Here is a 19,163-nt window from a genome sequence, read left to right on the forward strand (position 1 = left end):
TGAAATAAGATGAAAAATGTTGTTGCTTTGAATGTTGAGATTAAACATTTACATCTATGTATATGTTAAGTGGCATGATATTTCTTTATTTTCTGAATACATACATGATCTTGTGTTTATCTTAGGTGTTGATATACTTTTAGATGCAGGTTTTATTTTCTAAGCAGTTCCTCAACTAGGCGATGCGTGAGAAGAATCTTCCTTTTGTATTAAGTGAATAATGTTAAACATTGTATTTAGTGTGAAAACATGTAGTTCCTTGTGCACTTTAATCAAGGGCAATTAGCATTTGGTTCTGCTCTAAGAATGGCATAAACTCTTCAGAAGAGCTTGAGATAACGCATCCAATTTTCACAAACGGATCTCATAAGTTCTATTAGGCTTAGGGGGCGGTCGGGTAGCCTTGGGGATAAAGCGTTCACTGGTCACACTGAGGACCCGGGTTTGATTCCTGACATGGGTACAATGTGTGAAGCCCATTTCTGGTGTCCCCCACCGTGATATTGCTGGAATATTGCTAAAAGCGGCATAAAGCCATACTCACTCACACACGCTATTAGGCATAGTTGTAAAACCTATTCCAAATGGGTGAAAAAATGTTTTCAATCCTGTTATGGAAACCAGCAAAATATTGAAAAAATATAACAGGGTTCAATGCTTATAAAATGATTGGGTATAAACTTTTATGCTTGAGTCTAAGCAGTGGAGTATGTGCCAGGTTGAGGAGCTGCTTGTGTGGTCTGATGACTAGTGACTTAGGTCGGATGTTGTGATTCCCCCTCCCCTCTGCATACCACGTCTCATTGCTTGTTGTCCGGCACCTGCTGTCCACCACTCTCTGACCAGTGTTGTGTTTCACCCAATTCATTTACACCGTTGTCAAACTTGCCACAATTTGTTGACCAGTAAAGACGTTTGTATTTGTAAGACACCAACTGCGGTAACCCTATCTCTCTACTGCTCTCCTTGTAAACGATTTGGATATTGACCATGTTGACTTGTCACTGAACAGAGCTACAGGCTGTTCCGTAGTGTTTTCCTATAGATCCCCTAATTGGAACATACCACGCTAACAACCATGCCATAATATTTATGAATCGTAATCCAAAAAAACCCCTCGAAAACAATTCGCCTCGTAAAAGACTTGCCTTCAAATGTGAGTACTATATTTTCGATCATGAAACTTTCTATCTAGTTACTATAGCTCAGTGGTTACACTACAATTCGCTAATGTTTGCATTTCTTTCTGATGATGCACACATTCCTTTTTCCTTGTGTATGTTTGAGTAAAGATAAAGCTTCAATCATCTTCAGTGTACGCATGATCTTATCGTTTGTTACGTGTATCTAAATAGTTTTTGCCAGGGCTGCGGTAAAGCAAGTCCCAATCAGACATTTTGTTCCCAACTCTTGAGTGAGTGAGTGAGTTAAAGTTTAACATCACATCGGCAATATTTCAGCCATATTGTGACAAAACAAAATTTGACATTAACAATATATATTAAACTGTATAACATTCTGCTGAATTCTGCAGTATAATAACTAGAATATCACAGATTTTCGTAAAACTAGTTTGAAAACATGTAAAAATAGATAACTAACTAATCATTCAACAACACATAAAAAACGGGGTATAGATCGCCACCAACTGAAGGTTGATCACCGCACTGGGGACCATGGGGAATTACAGTACTTTTGCTACCTGCATGGACCCCAGTCGGATTTACATCATCCCTTCAGTTGTTGGCGATGGCTGGCAAATTTAGCCAAACATTAAAATAACACATATGCTACGATTAAAAACATGGAAGAAATAAATACACTTTGAAATACGTGGTCTTACATACCCTCTCAGGGGGACAATAATTTTACGCTTCTTTAACCCCCTTCGAGGATATGGTGGGTACCCGGGTAGGGTCAGGTAATAGGGGGTCGGTTACCCAGGAAGTAGACACATCCCAGTGAATCATGTTGCATTTTTTGTTAGATAACCACACATGCCCTTTGCTGAAGTATATAAAGGGTGATTTGGTAATCTATTAGGTAAACCCAATGGGACAGCCCATAGCTCTGTGTACAAAATTGTTTATAGGGAGCAACACAGAGATGCAGTTACTCACAGCTTTTAAGACACTATCATGTTCAGTTGCCACTGTTTTCTTACCGTTGGTATTTTCAATTTTTGGTGGATAAAATTACTGTGTGATTTCTTTTATTGCATTATTCTAATGTCCTGCCATCTTCGGTTGTTTCATTGCTTCATTTGTAATGGTTCCTGTGACCTTTGCTTGAATAGTCATCTAAAGTGGAACACACAATCCTATTCTTGTGGTTAGTTTCAGCTGATTGTCTTGACTCCGTCTTTTGTGATTAGGGTGTCTGTAATTTGTGGTGATGTTCTTTGCAGGTCAGCATTTAAACACTTTGACTCTGCCAGGAGGTCACTCCCAGAGTCCTAGCAATAGTCCCACGAAGAGTGCTCAGTCCTCCCCAACCAGCACATCCAAACATGTGCGCCCAAGAGCTAAGTCAGTGGAGACAGACCCAGGAAAGAGTCGGGTATGATTGAAATGCAGTGTTAAAAAATTAAGGGGTCCTTTAGACCCGTGAAGATCCGGGGTAGAATAGGTCTTCAGCAACCCATGCTGGCCGTAAAAGGCGACTATGCTTGTTGTAAGAGGCGACTAATGAGATCGGGTGGTCAGGCTCACTGACCTGGTTGATACATGTCATCGCATCTCATTTGAATGGATCGATGATCATGATGTGAATCACTGTATTGTCTGGTCCAGACTCAATTATTTACAGACCGCCATCATATAGCTGAAATATATACAAACAAACAGACAAAAAGGGGTCCTTTAGGTTTGCTACTGTTGTTTTTTAATCTAGGGACCCTAAATCTTAAACTTTTTACATTGGGGCCATACTTAATTTTGAACACTGAAATTGTCCTTTCAGATTTTGATTCTTTATTTCTTTTCATTGTTTAATGTCTTCAAGCAATTCCAGGGACATGGGTGGCCCAGTTGTCTAACAAACAAAAAAACTTTATGGTGTAGTTTTCACTGTTATTCAAAATCAGTATTCAATTCTTAAGTTATTTCAGGGACAGCCCGGGCACATTTTAAACATGGCCCTACTAATATTATTATTATGTAGGTGAATGTATTTTGAACCCTCCTTGTGTTCCTTGCAGAGACCAAGAAGAGATTCCAATGAGGATTGGGAGATTCCTAATGATGAAATTGTTTATGATCAACGAATTGGATCGGGGTCATTTGGAACTGTGTACAAAGGTCATTGGCATGGTCCTGTAGCTGTGAAGAAGCTGAACGTTACGGATCCCACACCAGCCCAGTTGCTGGCTTTCAAGAATGAAGTAGGAGTGCTGAGGTAGGCTGTATGTGTCTCTCTTAGTTTGCCGGGCAGCTGCTGCTGCTGCTGCAACATGAGGGTCTACCTGTACTTCTGTAAGTTGGCTGTGCAGAGCTACGTCCCTTAGTTATCTCAGGATCCTGATATTTGTCCTGATAGCAATCCTTAGTTTGTCAACACCATACCCATGCAGTCATATGCTTTTCTTCTTGAAATATTATGCTACAGTCATTTTTATTGTCAGTAAAAAAGCTTAAGATCCAGTTCTTATGAAGCAGACACTATCCATGAAATGAATGTTTTCCACATTTTTTTAAAGATCAAAGTTCAATGTGTACCCACTTGTGTTTGTTGGTATTCAACCTGGGGAAAAAACCGTTCCTCTCATCCCATTTTTTGTCTTTCAATAAAACCATTAAAAAACTACCCTTCTCAATTTGAGAAAAATGTGCCTGAGAAACATGCTTCGGGGCCATGGTTTGTCCATTTTTTGTAGTTGATAATAATCCATGTCATATAGCAATTAAAATCTAACGTTTTCCAAAGAATTACACGCAATATGCCTCAAAAAGTTTTGATCACAAACTGCAATATATGGGTTGAGCATGCACTATTTTGATTTAGTTGTATGATTATAATTTTCTGTAACAGTTGTGAAATCTTAATGGTACATGTTTGAATGTTGTATTGCAGGAAAACCCGTCATTATAATGTGTTGCTGTTCATGGGGTGTCTGTCGAAGCCCCACCTGGCCATCGTGACTCAGTGGTGTGATGGCCACAGTCTGTACAAGCATTTACACGTGAAGGAGACGAAGTTCAGGATGGACCAGCTCATCATGATTGCAAAACAAACAGCACAGGGCATGGAGTAAGTTGATGATAATATTGAGTAACACAATTATATGTCAAGCATAAGTTAATGAAGTAGAATCATGGGCTATCTTTGACAAGTAATGGTCTATTTAACACATAACTCTTTTCATTTATATTCCGAACCATATACATAATATCTTTCAAGCAATTCTCTGAAGAGTTGTGTCCCTTGATTCCAGATTTGACCTTAAAGCAGTCAAGTTATGTCAGATAAAGGTGTAATATATTTTGATGATTGACAACTTCTCGGATTAATGAGGCTAGCCTGTTATGTGTGTCTTATGATGTTTTATCTACTTTTCAGTTATCTTCATGCCAAACACATCATCCACAGAGATCTGAAAACAAACAGTATCCTTTCTAGTCAGATATAATGCCTAACAGTTGTCTAGCTAGGAGCAAAATACAGTTTTCATTCAAAATATTAATCTTACATTTGCCCAAATCTTAGAGGGGCTGTTAGTAGCCTAGGTGTTAAAGCATTCACTCTTCATGCCACAAGTCTGGGTTTGATTCCCCTCATTAGAACAATGTGATGCCTGTTTCTGTTGTCCCTGGTGTAAATGGTGTAAAATTAGACTCGTCCCAAAGCTACAAGTGATGCGAGTAGCAGTGTGAAGGATGGGTTAATCTAGGAATGGGATTATCTCACATCTGTGAAAAGCCTGTACAGTTTCATTCACAAATCACAACAATATATGACTGAAGGTAAGCCGAGGTATTAATTTGGTCCTTGGACTCTGTATCAACATATCATGTGCGGTACATAACCTACCACCAACCTAAAACTACGTCTTCTCGTCTTGATCTGTCATTAGAAATAGAATGTCAACAAATCCATATTGAATTACGCAAGTTAATCCTGTCGTTACACCATCGGTAATAAAAAATGTTCATTGTATGTCTGGACTTACGTTTGTAATTTATTTTATTAATTTTATTCAAACTTTCATTCAATAATGTTTACCTTAATTTCAGTGAAATCGTGTGTCTCTCCAATACTACACCTTCTGTTTATTTACCCCATTTCATAAGGTACACTTTACCCCATACTGTGACAGCACCAACTCACAGCAACCACCATCATATTACCGTCATTGAAACCTTGAAATAAACCTTAGTTGACAGTTAATAGATACATAATTCATACCTGCCATACTTTGGCTTGTTAAAAGTCGTATTTGTTGTAGTTTGACTATCATATGTCAGCATATTGTTTGCGATGGAAAATAGCGAGATCGCGCGAAACCTCAACTGTGACTTGTCAAATTGTTCCATGTGTAAAAAGTATTGACACTACACCAAAGTGCTACTGCATAACCCTAGTTATCGTTATCATTATCTTGAAGATTTATAGTAAAATCTGCAATTAAAATAACATGAAATCAAAACATTATTCGTAGTAAAATAGTAGTTTAAGATACTATTTGTTCCTGTCATTGAATCAAAATTCTTTTCCTTTATGTTATTGGGTATGTTTTAACTTTAACTTGAAATAGTAAATCATCATGTCTAGTTATGTTTAATCGCGAATTTCACATTTTCATTGACAAAGTTTGTTAAAGTGTTGTTAGTTCACCTGAAGCGATATGAAGACGTTTTTTTGTTATCAGTAAAATTGTTTGATGAAAGTGTAACCTCAACATAAGCCGACCCCTTTCTACAGAATCTTTTTTTCTGGTCCTCAAAATTCAACTTACCTAAGGTCATATACAGCAGTTTTTGTTCCTCCCCCTATTTGAGCCAAGAGCTTATAGTATCACTGTCAGTATTCTAGAAATACTTTGAATGTTTATGTCCACGGTGAGCTACAGTTTTATTATCATCATTATTATGTTGTGATATGGCTGCAACATTGCTGACTGCCGGAAGACAATAAACAAAATATTATCATGAATAAGAAAGATATTGACATGCAGAGTAAAATAGCTTGCAATTCCTGATATCTTTTCTCTTGTGCAGTGTTGTAGGTGAAACTTTCTTTTTTGAGAGAAAAAAAATCCTTAACAACCCTCAGACATATTCTTGACAGAAGTGCTTACAGAGAACATGACAGTAAAGATTGGAGACTTCGGACTGGCCACCGTGAAAACACGATGGAGTGGTTCACATCAGTTCCAGCAACCATCTGGCTCAATCCTCTGGATGGTGAGTCTACAACATAGTAGCACTAGATAGCAGTAAAATCTACCCCAGATTAGAGTGTCATTGGGTTGTTCCTGTGAGTCTTATTGTTTAACACCACACAGTGTTTCTTTCGAATTATCTGTCAACCATGGGGGGCACGGGTGGCCCAGTCGTCTAAGGCGCCGCAATTCGATGTGCAGAGTTGCGTCCCTTGGGCACGCCAGAAACCTATGATTGTGGGTACAAATCCCGGTTCGCCCCGATTATGTTTCTAGGTTTGTCAGCACCATACCCGTGCTCGTGGGTTTCACTGAAGTGGAAAAACGTCTGAGACCTGCATCACTTCGGGCTTTCCTCCCACATTAAGCTGACACGCTGTGATATAACTGGAATACTGTTAAAAGCGGCGTTAAACCCAACTCACTCACTCACTCACTCACTCACTGTCAACCATGGTCTTCTCTGCATGATATGGGTTGTAAAACGTGATGGCTAGTATGATGATGTTTGCTGATACTATACAGAACTGATGCCGTGTTGGTCAGTGTTATGAAGGACTGATATTTCATGTTGGTCCTTGGTTTATGCATGTCATTGATCCAAATTGCGTGGATCGATGCTCATGATATTAATCACTGGATTGTCTGGCCCATACTTGATTATTTACAGACCACCGTCATATAGCTGGAATATTGCTGGGTGCGGCGTTATACAACACACCAACCAACCAATTATGTTGGTCTTTATTATCAAGAACTGATGTCATGTTGGTCAGTATTATCCTATGCCCTCATATGTGATCTTTGATCCAATCTTGAGTTGTCTCCCTTGCTGTGTTCAGGCTCCTGAGGTAATACAGATGAGGGAATCCAACCCCTACACCTTCCAGTCCGATGTTTACGCCTTCGGTATTGTCATCTTTGAGCTCATGACACAGGAGTTGCCTTACGCAAACATCAACAACAAGGATCAGGTGAGCTAACTGTTTATTCCATGGAAGATGGAAGTCACAGGACTTTGAATGATAGCTATACAACAAAGATTTGTTAACTGTGAACTTGCCGCCTACAGGCAAGGAAGATCCGATATTTTCATGCTGACTTATGTATGATTTTGTATTGTTATTTTAAAAAAAAATGTTTTATTATGATAATGTTTTGAGATATAAAAATACAAAATAATTTAAAAAAATAAGAAGCTTTTTAGGATTTTTCTCCCTACTATGATTTTTCGAGGAATAGTTTCATGTTTTGTGGAAGAAGGTATTTATTGCGATTAACAATAAACAATGATTTCAGCATGGATCAAGAACTGTTTTGATTGCTTTGCACATGATTTGATTACTTGTAGTAGGTTAACAGATTGATCCATTGATTGATGTTAGTGTGTTCCAGATTGGTCTGAATACATGTATTTAAATAGTGCGTGTGTTCCATGGTCTGGTAGACCCTTCTAGTCAATGTTGTTGTCAGTGAGACATCTGCTTATTCGGGGTTATCATTAACTGAGATCTCGATGTACATCATTAAACTTAGGTTACTAGTTAAAGGTGTTTTTTAATGACAAGAACCAAGTTGACCAGACCTTGGGTTGTGTGGTAGCCTAGTGGTTAAAGCGTTTGCTCATTATGTTGAAGGCATGGGTTCAATCTCCCACATGGATACAATGTGTGAAACCCGTTTCTGATGTCTCCAGCTGTGATATTACTGGAATATTGCTAAAAGCAGAGTAAAGCTATACTCACTGACTGACTGACTTGACTTGAACTCACCTGACCTTTACTCTGTGTTAAAGTCAAGTGATGGGAAGGTAGCAGATAGACATCAATCAGTTGTTGTCCTTTGTTGTCTCTTGTGTATGTTTAAATATATCTGACGTATCTGATCATCTCTATCAAAAAAAAGAGTTGTATGTCTTAATAGGACTTTTTCTTTCAACCAGAATTGAAGGTTACACGTTTGGCATTAAATTGCTTTCATCATAGTCTATTCCACTTTTGATGGGGATATGTTTATCTTTCCATGATACATAAAACCGATTATCATAATGTGCCAGGTGTTTATTTAAATAGACCGACATATCTGATTATCCCTATCAAAAGTTGACTAGTATATATACTGAACAAAAAAAGGTTAGCCATGATGAATATTTTTGGGGATATTTTTATGAAATTGTGTGTTCAGTCACAATAAAAATATATCCCCCAAAATATTCATGATCCTTTACTTGTTTTGTTCAGTATATCCGGCTGATGTGCTATTTATTCCGAATGCTATGTTGACACAAGTGATTGTAAGCCTGTTTTTCCCTAGATATTGTTCATGGTTGGAAAAGGCTACCTACGGCCAGACATGACAAGAGCAAGGACAGATACGCCCAAGACCTACAAGCGTCTGGTTCTTGATTGTGTTTGTTATGACAGGGAAACAAGGCCCCTGTTCCCTCAAGTAAGACTCCCCATAATCAATACTCAAGATGAACACCATAGGTTAAATCAAACTAAACCACTTTCCTTTCAAGTTGTGTGTATGACATTACTTGCATTTGGACATCGCAATGATCCAGGGTTTAGCATCCCATGCTGTCTTAACAGGCGAATAACAGAATCAGGTCGTTAGACTCGCTGACATTGTTGATGCATGTCATCATGTCCCAATCGCATTGATTGCTGCATGTCATCGTATCCCAAATGCATAGACTGATGTGCATGATGTCAATCACTTGATTATCTGGTTTGCTCGATTATTTACAGACTGCCGTCATACAGCTGGAATATTGCTGAATGTGGCGTTAAATAACAAACAAACATACAAAACATAGAGCTTAGACTGTTGTTGCACTATGATCACAAATTTTCATAAGTCTTGGACTAGTTTCTGTATATATTCCAGATACTGTTTGTCAGTTTGTTTGCAAGAAAAAGTGTACCATGTATGGAAAAATATATTTGGTTATTATAGTATTTTAAGGGTATGTTGATAATGGGCACAATTTGTTATGATCATCAGACTTGAAAGAAATACGTCATTTTATTAAGAGAAAAAGCATTTTTTAGGAACTTTTATATTTTACAACTGTGATCATGATTTTTTCTGTTGCAGGTGTTAGCCATTTTGGAGAACTTATATTTGTCTATACCAAAGATCAAGAGAAGTAAATCGGAGCCAGCCATCCACAGAACAGACTCTTTTGACATGGAATTTAAATATATGTGTGCATCACCAAAGACTCCTATTAATAGTCAATTTGGACATTTCTCATTTTTTCCCAACTACTGAGTGCTGTGGTGGACGGTGGCGATGTAGGTGGCCTGAGTCACCTTGTGGCCACCCGAACAGACCTGATAACCTGCGACAGCGGCATGTACAGTCAGATGATCTCCTCCTTCCAGCGCCCCCTGGTGGCAGTAGGACAAGACCTCGACAGTCACATGTACGCTGTCGACGGGCTCCCTGCCCGCCTGACCGCCGCCCACTTGCTGGCCTGCTCGCTCGCACATGCACGGTGGTGGACTGTATCTACCATGTCTTTCTCATTACTGCAGTAGCCTCATTCCAGGTGCTTGCTGTCCCATCAGAAAGAGGCCGACCCAGGTCGCGCTAAGTCCGACTTAGGGGCTGGTTCAGATTTATATTCAATTGCAGACCTATGAATCTGTGAGATGAAATATGTTGTCAATCGTCACGATTGAACTGTTGTTGGCCGATATTTATGATGTTGCTTTGTGATTGGCTCCTGAGTTTGAATAATGTGTTCAAAATGCTTTTCAAGTGCTAACTGAAGGGATATTGCTGGTGTCTGCTACGACGAAGAAAGGAAGAGGATTTGTTGATGGATGTTGGCATCGACCAGAGAGTGTGGAGTATGATAGTATGTGATATCTGCTCGGGAGAGTGACATGTGATGGACAAAGTGGAAGCAACTCGGAAGCGATTACGATGACGACAACGGTCACCACAACTGACTGTCTTCTTTCTGATCAACAGTCCATCTGTGCTCTGCCAAATTATTTATGGTTGTACGTGTACATTATGTAAATACTTCTCCCTTATGTACATATGTGACTTTCCACATACTGAATGGGTGGGGTGGGGATGGGTGGGGATGGGTGGGATGGGGTAAGGGTCGGGAGGGTAAGGGTTGGGAGGGGTAAGGGTACGGGAGGGTTACTTATGTAAGAGTGGGGCTCCAGGGTCAATCCTGACAGCACCCACAGGGTTCCAGCTAACAGGGAGGGGACAGACAATTTTTCAGTGTGAAATTTTTGCCTTAATTTATTACAAGTGTTGTAATTGTTGATGTTGAAGCCTGATTGGGCCAGCCAGCCTGCCTGCTCGACTCAGGGCAGGTGGGATGGTCTGTGTTGTAGGTGGTTAGTATTTATGCAACAAGCCTCCAGAAAGACACTTCTCAAGCTTTCACAGAAAGCAACTAGTTGTTGGACAGGCTTATATGACATGTTCTGCCGTCACAGAAAGCTGTGAACAAGTGCACGCCTGCCTGTCTGCCTTCCTCCCTTCCTCCAGGACAGGGAACACCTATTGTAGTCAGTTCTACCCAATGTCTCAAGGGAGGGAACTCCTCCCAGCCTAAAGACCTCATTGAGACCTGGACGTTAAGGATTCAAGAGTTCTACATCCCACAGAAATACATGAACAAATGTATATACATTTTACTGAATGTTTTCGACAATTTTATGCTAATGACCTTATTATTTTAATTTGTGATTTGAGTTCACAAAGCCAATTGTAATACACAGCTTTAAAAGAGGTCTCGTTTTACAAGTTTTAAGGACATTCCATGTATCTTATGAAGAGAAACATTATTCATCTTTCTCAAATGTACATCACTTAGGTTATAAGTTATGACGAAGATGCTATTAATGTTTAACGATCTATTCTATGGAAAATATTGTACAAAACAAGAACTTCAACCCCTGGTTTGTATTCTGCTATGTGCATGTGTTGAAACAACAATCATGTGCCAATTGAAGGGCATCCTTATCAGATATTGGAAAGTACAAAATTACATTCAGTGTCTTATAATACTATTGTTCATGAACAAATTATCATATGACTTTCTGTCTACTGCTAAGTATTCTGTTCTGTACATAGCCCTATGCCCAGGATTTGCACCCAATGCCTCAAACATACGCATCACTTAAGGCTTTCCTTCCACATTAAGCTGGAATACTGTTAAAAACAATGGGAAGTCAAACTCACTTACTCAAACATACGCTACTTACTGTATATAACTAACGTTTCTGTAAGGATTATAAGACTGTTATTCCTTCTTTAGATGAGTTCTATTTTTATGGAAAAGATTATTCCTGGCCTGAGAGGTTATAAAGAATGTATAGTAAGTTATTGTTTTTTGTTTACTTGAATGCATTTGTAGGGTTTGTTTGTCTCATTTCCAAAGTTGTTGAAGTAAACACTCAGGGTATTTACATCATCACACTCTTTGACAGGATGGTTAGAGGGGTTCAGTGAGATGTTAAGCAAGATGCTGAACTACTATGGAATAAGGGTAACGTTCAATGAAATTTATGCAAATACGTTCTACCATGACATTGAAGAATGCTTGCTTCTGATTGTTTAAAATGAGGTACCCAATCGAACAAGTGTCTGTTTTGGGCCTCTAACTTAGTCTTTTTACACAAAAATGTGTATATGAATACATTGGTATACTACATATCGATCCATAAAAATCGTGGCCCAAAACATAACTATGCTAAAATGCTCAGCTTTGAATCAATAAAAATAACAGGTTTTAAATCGACAGTGAGAGTACCTCAAATTTCAAAATACAATAGGTTTATCTTAATTGTTAAGGGTCAGCATGTACGTAAGTGGTGGGGATGCCTGCTAAAGTTTTAAATATTATTTGATTCTGAAAATGCTGTTTTCAGCTGATCAGAGATAAAAATTATGTGCAGGATAAATTTGCAGAATGTTTTTTAATTCTTTTTAATTCTTTTTTTCCTCTGATATTTTGTCATGAGAACTGTCAGCATCCAGAAATATCTTGTCAGTAATGAATCTAGGTTATAACTGTGTATTGTGAAGGGTTTCAAATCCTGGGTTGAGGCGTCAAGTGCTTTCAGTTTGCTCAGGACAGGGCTGAAGGGCTCATACATTGTGGGGTCAGTTTGAGAAATTTAAGTGTAAGGTTGTTACTGAATAATCTTATCCACACTAATTAGATCTATACTCTGCCAAAAATGTTAGAGAACACACAATTTTCTCATATGACTAAAGTTAATCTGTCATGACAACATATTAACTATAGTCATATGAAAAGAAAATTGGTGTTAACTTCTTTTGAGTAGTATATTTAGTTACGAGAATAAGGTTCTTAAATTCATATACTCTCCCCTCTCACATTATTGATTGCTGTGGTTAGTTCCTGGATATAATGAATTTGTATGGGCTTACAAAATTGTTTGTTATATGTAAAGTTTGCCTGGGTCCAAATCCACAAAGTGATCTTAATATGCATATTTATAATGCCCCAGATCCACATCCTTAAGTATGCTCTAAGTGCTACATTATTACATCTTCCTGAGTCAAGGGAGTAAACTAACTATAAAAGTCCAGTTTCATCCTTTGCCAAACAAGGCTGGAATTATGGAGTTACATTGTGGCTTGACTAACGAGTCTATGCATACATAGTCCAATCAAAATCATGTAATGACATTGACATCTGGTTCATGAGTACAGTCAACTGGGTGTGGACAGATATTTTCCAAATATTTTCATGATATTAATCAGGGTGCTCAAGTGATTTGATGCACTTCGCGAATTAAGACCCGTTTTATTATATAAGAAAGATCTTGATTATCAATCAGATCGACCTGACTGCCGCCATTTTGTTTGAAGCAAAGCATGTCATATGAGAGGTTGAATCGTAATTACTCGTAATAGCCAATGGTTGAGCTATGATTAAACCACGTAATTCCAGCCAAGTTCGACAAGGGTGGAAACTGGACTTAAGTGTCAGTTAACTCCCTTGCCTCGGGAAGATACCTCGTCAATGGATCAGTGTGCACTCTTAGCACTACGGCCGTCGTAAAGTCTAAGTTAGTATGGGAGTTACGATAGTCATAGCACTAAGGTTGCTGTGTAGACTGAGGTTCTGAGCAGCATCATAAAATACCACTGGTTTGGGTTTCATCAAAGTGGTAAACGTCTGAGAACTGCATCCATTCAGGCTGACATGCCGTGAAATAACTGGAAAATACTGTTAAAAGCGGCATTTAAAAGGCATTTAACCAACTCACTCACTCAGTAAATAACTGACTTCATTATATCCAGGAGTGACTACTAGAGAGAAACAATGTGTGAAGCCCATTTCTGGTGTCCCCCGCCGTGATATTGCTGGAACATTGCTAAAAGCGGCGTAAAACAAAACTCGCTCACTCACTAGAGAGAAAAATACAAATTAACTTGTTCACATTTGCTAAAATAATTTTGATGACTACCTGACAGTATCAGCCCTAGTAATGCCTGAGTGAAACCTGTCTTCCTCCTCCTGTCAATCATCCTGACACCACCTCCAGGTCTTCATTCCTCCTCAGCATCTACTGTCTCTGTCTCTATCTCAGTCTTTCTGTGTTTCCTCCGTCACTCGGCTCTTTCAATCAGGGCAAGTCATGCCTGGCATGACGCCCTGCTTCTCGAGTAGTGTCAACTGCAGACTGGAGTGAGGCTTCTCACTCTTTGGAAATTTACATTTCTGTTGAAATGATAAATAAATTATGAAAAATATGGTTGCTTAGTGTTGTTATTTGTTTTGGGGAGTTGTGAAGTTTTCACATTTTCAGCCTCTGGTCTAGAACCACTGTAGGTTTGTGTAGCCTTAACCGTCCTTGATTAGTCAGTGTATTTTTCACCATGCTATTATGATAAATTCCCTGATCCTATAGTGGTGAATGAGTCAAGGGCGTTTATCCCAACACAACGGAGGTGTGATACACTGGATAATCCAGGATGTTATGATATGTACTCACCGCCGAAAGCAAACACGAACCCTAGAAACAGAGAGAATGTATGTACGTTAAGAGATGTTTCCAATGTGTACGAGTTACTGACAAACCTAAAAACATAACAAACAGTCAAGTGTTACCACAGTGCCTTTATTCTTATCACGATATGCTGCACATGATTTCCACACTTTACACGCTAATCCTGCACGAAACAAATGGTGCATCTTGATTCATGGATCTATGACGTCATGTGTGATGCGTTCATGAGCGTCGATTCACACATCATACCAACATGTCTGGTATTCGCGTTTATTTTGTTGGTGAGTATATATACCCTGGACCTTTTCATCACCATAGCTTTTCCATCTCTCACTAACATATCAGCACATGTACTTGACATCAACTATCAATCAAAATGCAACTTTTGAACTTGAATTTGGTATATCTACATTTGAGGTCACAGCCTCGTATGAGCAAGCTCTTTATAAATTTAATCAAATCACGACAGTTATGAATGAACTTTTAACTGGAAAAGATGTTTTCTTGAATGTTAAGTGACCAATAATTATTACAGTGGGGTGGGGTAGGGTGTCCGAGGTTTTTTATGCACTTATATACACACAATAATGGTAACATGTTTTTGCATGTACATTGGTGGTATACACAGTACTTCAGTGGCATGTATAGGGGTGGTATACACAGTACTTTAGTGGCATGTATTAGGGTGGTATACACAGTACTTCAGTGGCATGTATAAGGGTGGTTTACACAGTACTTCAATGTCATGTATAAGGGTGGTATACACAGTACTTCAGTGACATGTACAATAGGGTATACACAGTACTTCAGTGACATGTACAGGGGTGGTATACACAGTACTTCAGTGACATGTATAGCATGTATAAGGGTTGTACACAGTACTTCAGTGGCATGTACAGGGGTGGTTTACACAGTACTTCAATGGCATGTATAAGGGTGGTTTACACAGTACTTCAATGGCATGTATAAGGGTGGTTTACACAGTACTTCAATGGCATGTATAAGGGTGGTATACACAGTACTTCAGTGACATGTACAGGGGTGGTATACACAGTACTTCAGTGACATGTACAGGGGTGGTATACACAGTACTTCAGTGACATGTACAGGGGTGGTATACACAGTACTTCAGTGACATGTATAGCATGTATAAGGGTTGTACACAGTACTTCAGTGACATGTACAGGGGTGGTATACACAGTACTTCAGTGACATGTATAGCATGTATAAGGGTGGTATACACTACTTCATTGGCATGAACAAGGGTGGTATACAAAGTACTTCAGTGACATGTACAGGGGTGGTATACACAGTACTTCAGTGACATGTACAGGGGTGGTATACACAGTACCTAAACTGCATGTATGAGGGGGGTATACACCGTACTTCAGTGACATGTACAGGGGTGGTATACATCGTACTTCAGTGACGTGTACAGGGGTGGTATACATCGTACTTCAGTGACGTGTACAGGGGTGGTATACACAGTACTTCAGTGACATGAACAGGGGTGGTATACACAGTACTTCAGTGACGTGTACAGGGGTGGTATACACAGTACTTCAGTGGCATGAACAGGGGTGGTATACACAGTACTTAAGTGGCATGTACAGGTGTGGTATACACAGTACTTCAGTGACGTGTACAGGGGTTGGTATACACAGTACTTCAGTGACATGTACAGGGGTGGTATACACAGTATTTCAGTGACATGTAAAAGGGGTGGTATACACAGTATTTCAGTGACATGTAAAAGGGTGGTATACACAGTACTTCAGTAACATGTATAGCATGTACAAGGATTGTATACACAGTACTTCAGGGACATGTACAGGGGTGGTATACACAGTACTTCAGTGGCATGAAGAGGGCCGGTATACACAGTATTTCAGTGACCTGTACAAGGGTGGTATACACAGTACTTCAGTGGCGTGTATGGCATGTACAAGGGTGGTATACACAGTACTTCAGTGACATGTACAGGGGTGGTATACACAGTACTTCAGTGGCATGTACAGGTGTGGTATACACAGTACTTCAGTGACGTGTACAGGGGTGGTATACACAGTACTTCAGTGGCATGAACAGGGGTGGTATACACAGTACTTCAGGGACATGTACAGGGGTGGTATACACAGTATTTCAGTGGCATGAACAAGGGTGGTTTTCACAGTACTTCAGTGGCATGAACAAGGGTGATATACACTACTTCAGTGGCATGTATAGCATGTACAGGGGTGGTATACACAGTACTTCAGTGGCATGTATATCATAAACAAGGGTGGTATACACAGTACTTCAGTGACGTGTACAGGGGTGGTATACACAGTACTTCAGTGGCATGAACAGGGGTGGTATACACAGTACTTCAGTGACATGTACAGGGGTGGTATACACAGTATTTCAGTGACATGTAAAAGGGTGGTATACACAGTACTTCAGTAACATGTATAGCATGTACAAGGATTGTATACACAGTACTTCAGGGACATGTACAGGGTTGGTATACACAGTACTTCAGTGGCATGAACAAGGGTGGTTTTCACAGTACTTCATTGGCATGAACAAGGGTGGTATACACAGTACTTCAGTGGCATGTATAGCATGTACAGGGGTGGTATACACAGTACTTCAGTGGCATGTATATCATAAACAAGGGTGGTATACACAGTACTAGTGGCATGTATAGCATGAACAAGGATGGTATACACAGTACTTCAGTGGCATGAACAAGGGTGGTTTCCACAGTACTTCATTGGCATGAACAAGGTTGGAATACACAGTACTTCAGTGGCATGTATGGCATGTACAGGGGTGGTATACACAGTACCTCAATGGCATGTATAGCATGTATAAGGGTGGTATACACAGTACTTCAGTGACATGTACAGGGGTGGTATACACAGTACTTCAGTGGCATGTACAGGGGTGGTATACACAGTACCTAAATTGCATGTATAGCATGTATAAGGGTGGTATACACAGTACTTCAGTGACATGTACAGGGGTGGTATACACAGTACTTAAGTGACATGTACAGGGGTGGTATACACAGTACTTCAGTGACATGTATGGCATGTACAGGGGTGGTATACACAGTACTTCAGTGACATATACAGGGGTGGTATACACAGTATTTCAGTGACATGTACAAGGGTGGTATACACAGTACTCCAGTAACATGTATAGCATGTACAAGGATTGTATACACAGTACTTCAGTGGCGTGTATGACATGTACAGGGGTGGTATACATAGTACTTCAGTGACATGTACAGGGGTGGTATACACAGTATTTCAGTGACATGTACAAGGGTGGTATACACAGTACTTCAGTAACATGTATAGCATGTACAAGGATTGTATACACAGTACTTCAGGGACATGTACAGGGGTGGTATACACAGCACTTCAGTGGCATGTAGAGGGCCGGTATACACAGTATTTCAGTGACATGTAGAAGGGTGGTATACACAGTACTTCAGTAACATGTATGGCATGTACAGGGGTGGTATACACAGTAATTTAGTGACATATACAGGTGTGGTATACACAGTACTTCAGTGGCGTGTATGGCATGTACAGGGGTGGTATACACAGTACTTCAGTGGCATGAACAAGGGTGATATACACAGTACTTCAGTGGCATGTATAGCATGTACAGGGGTGGTATACACAGTACTTCAGTGGCATGTATAGCATGTACAGGGGTGGTTTCCACAGTACTTCATTGGCATGAACAAGGGTGATATACATATACTTCATTGGCATGTAGAGCATGTACAGGGGTGGTATACACAGTACTTCAGTGGCATGTAAAAGGGTGGTATACACAGTACTTCAGTAACATGTATAGCATGTACAAGGATTGTATACACAGTACTTCAGGGACATGTACAGGGGTGGTATACACAGTACTTCAGTGGCATGAAGAGGGCCGGTATACACAGTATTTCAGTGACCTGTACAAGGGTGGTATACACAGTACTTCAGTGGCGTGTATGGCATGTACAAGGGTGGTATACACAGTACTTCAGTGACATGTACAGGGGTGGTATACACAGTACTTCAGTGGCATGTACAGGTGTGGTATACACAGTACTTCAGTGACGTGTACAGGGGTGGTATACACAGTACTTCAGTGGCATGAACAGGGGTGGTATACACAGTACTTCAGGGACATGTACAGGGGTGGTATACACAGTATTTCAGTGGCATGAACAAGGGTGGTTTTCACAGTACTTCAGTGGCATGAACAAGGGTGATATACACAGTACTTCAGTGGCATGTATAGCATGTACAGGGGTGGTATACACAGTACTTCAGTGGCATGTATATCATAAACAAGGGTGGTATACACAGTACTTCAGTGACGTGTACAGGGGTGGTATACACAGTACTTCAGTGGCATGAACAGGGGTGGTATACACAGTACTTCAGTGACATGTACAGGGGTGGTATACACAGTATTTCAGTGACATGTAAAAGGGTGGTATACACAGTACTTCAGTAACATGTATAGCATGTACAAGGATTGTATACAAAGTACTTCAGGGACATGTACAGGGTTGGTATACACAGTACTTCAGTGGCATGATCAAGGGTGGTTTTCACAGTACTTCATTGGCATGAACAAGGGTGGTATACACAGTACTTCAGTGGCATGTATAGCATGTACAGGGGTGGTATACACAGTACTTCAGTGGCATGTATTTCATAAACAAGGGTGGTATACACAGTACTAGTGGCATGTATAGC

The 19,163-nt window shown here is 39.8% G+C and overlaps 1 protein-coding gene across 2 annotated transcripts in view; it reads left to right on the forward strand.

The window, feature by feature from the left end:
• LOC124145871 (serine/threonine-protein kinase A-Raf-like) overlaps positions 1 to 10,468 on the forward strand; it is a 30,117-nt gene extending 19,649 nt beyond the window's left edge. For both annotated transcript variants that reach the window (XM_046515825.2, XM_046515826.2), the window contains 8 exons: positions 2,408 to 2,559; positions 3,200 to 3,396; positions 4,072 to 4,248; positions 4,558 to 4,604; positions 6,271 to 6,401; positions 7,222 to 7,353; positions 8,693 to 8,827; positions 9,482 to 10,468. In XM_046515825.2, the coding sequence (XP_046371781.1) occupies positions 2,408 to 2,559; positions 3,200 to 3,396; positions 4,072 to 4,248; positions 4,558 to 4,604; positions 6,271 to 6,401; positions 7,222 to 7,353; positions 8,693 to 8,827; positions 9,482 to 9,658 (1,148 nt within the window). In that variant the 3' untranslated portion in view covers positions 9,659 to 10,468. The remainder of the gene's footprint in view (positions 1 to 2,407; positions 2,560 to 3,199; positions 3,397 to 4,071; positions 4,249 to 4,557; positions 4,605 to 6,270; positions 6,402 to 7,221; positions 7,354 to 8,692; positions 8,828 to 9,481) is intronic.
• The last annotated feature ends 8,695 nt before the right edge of the window (positions 10,469 to 19,163 follow it).

Source organism: Haliotis rufescens, unplaced genomic scaffold (assembly GCF_023055435.1).
Source record: "Haliotis rufescens isolate VD_foot unplaced genomic scaffold, xgHalRufe1.0.p SCAF_45, whole genome shotgun sequence".
In the NCBI taxonomy this organism is placed as follows: domain Eukaryota; kingdom Metazoa; phylum Mollusca; class Gastropoda; order Lepetellida; family Haliotidae; genus Haliotis; species Haliotis rufescens.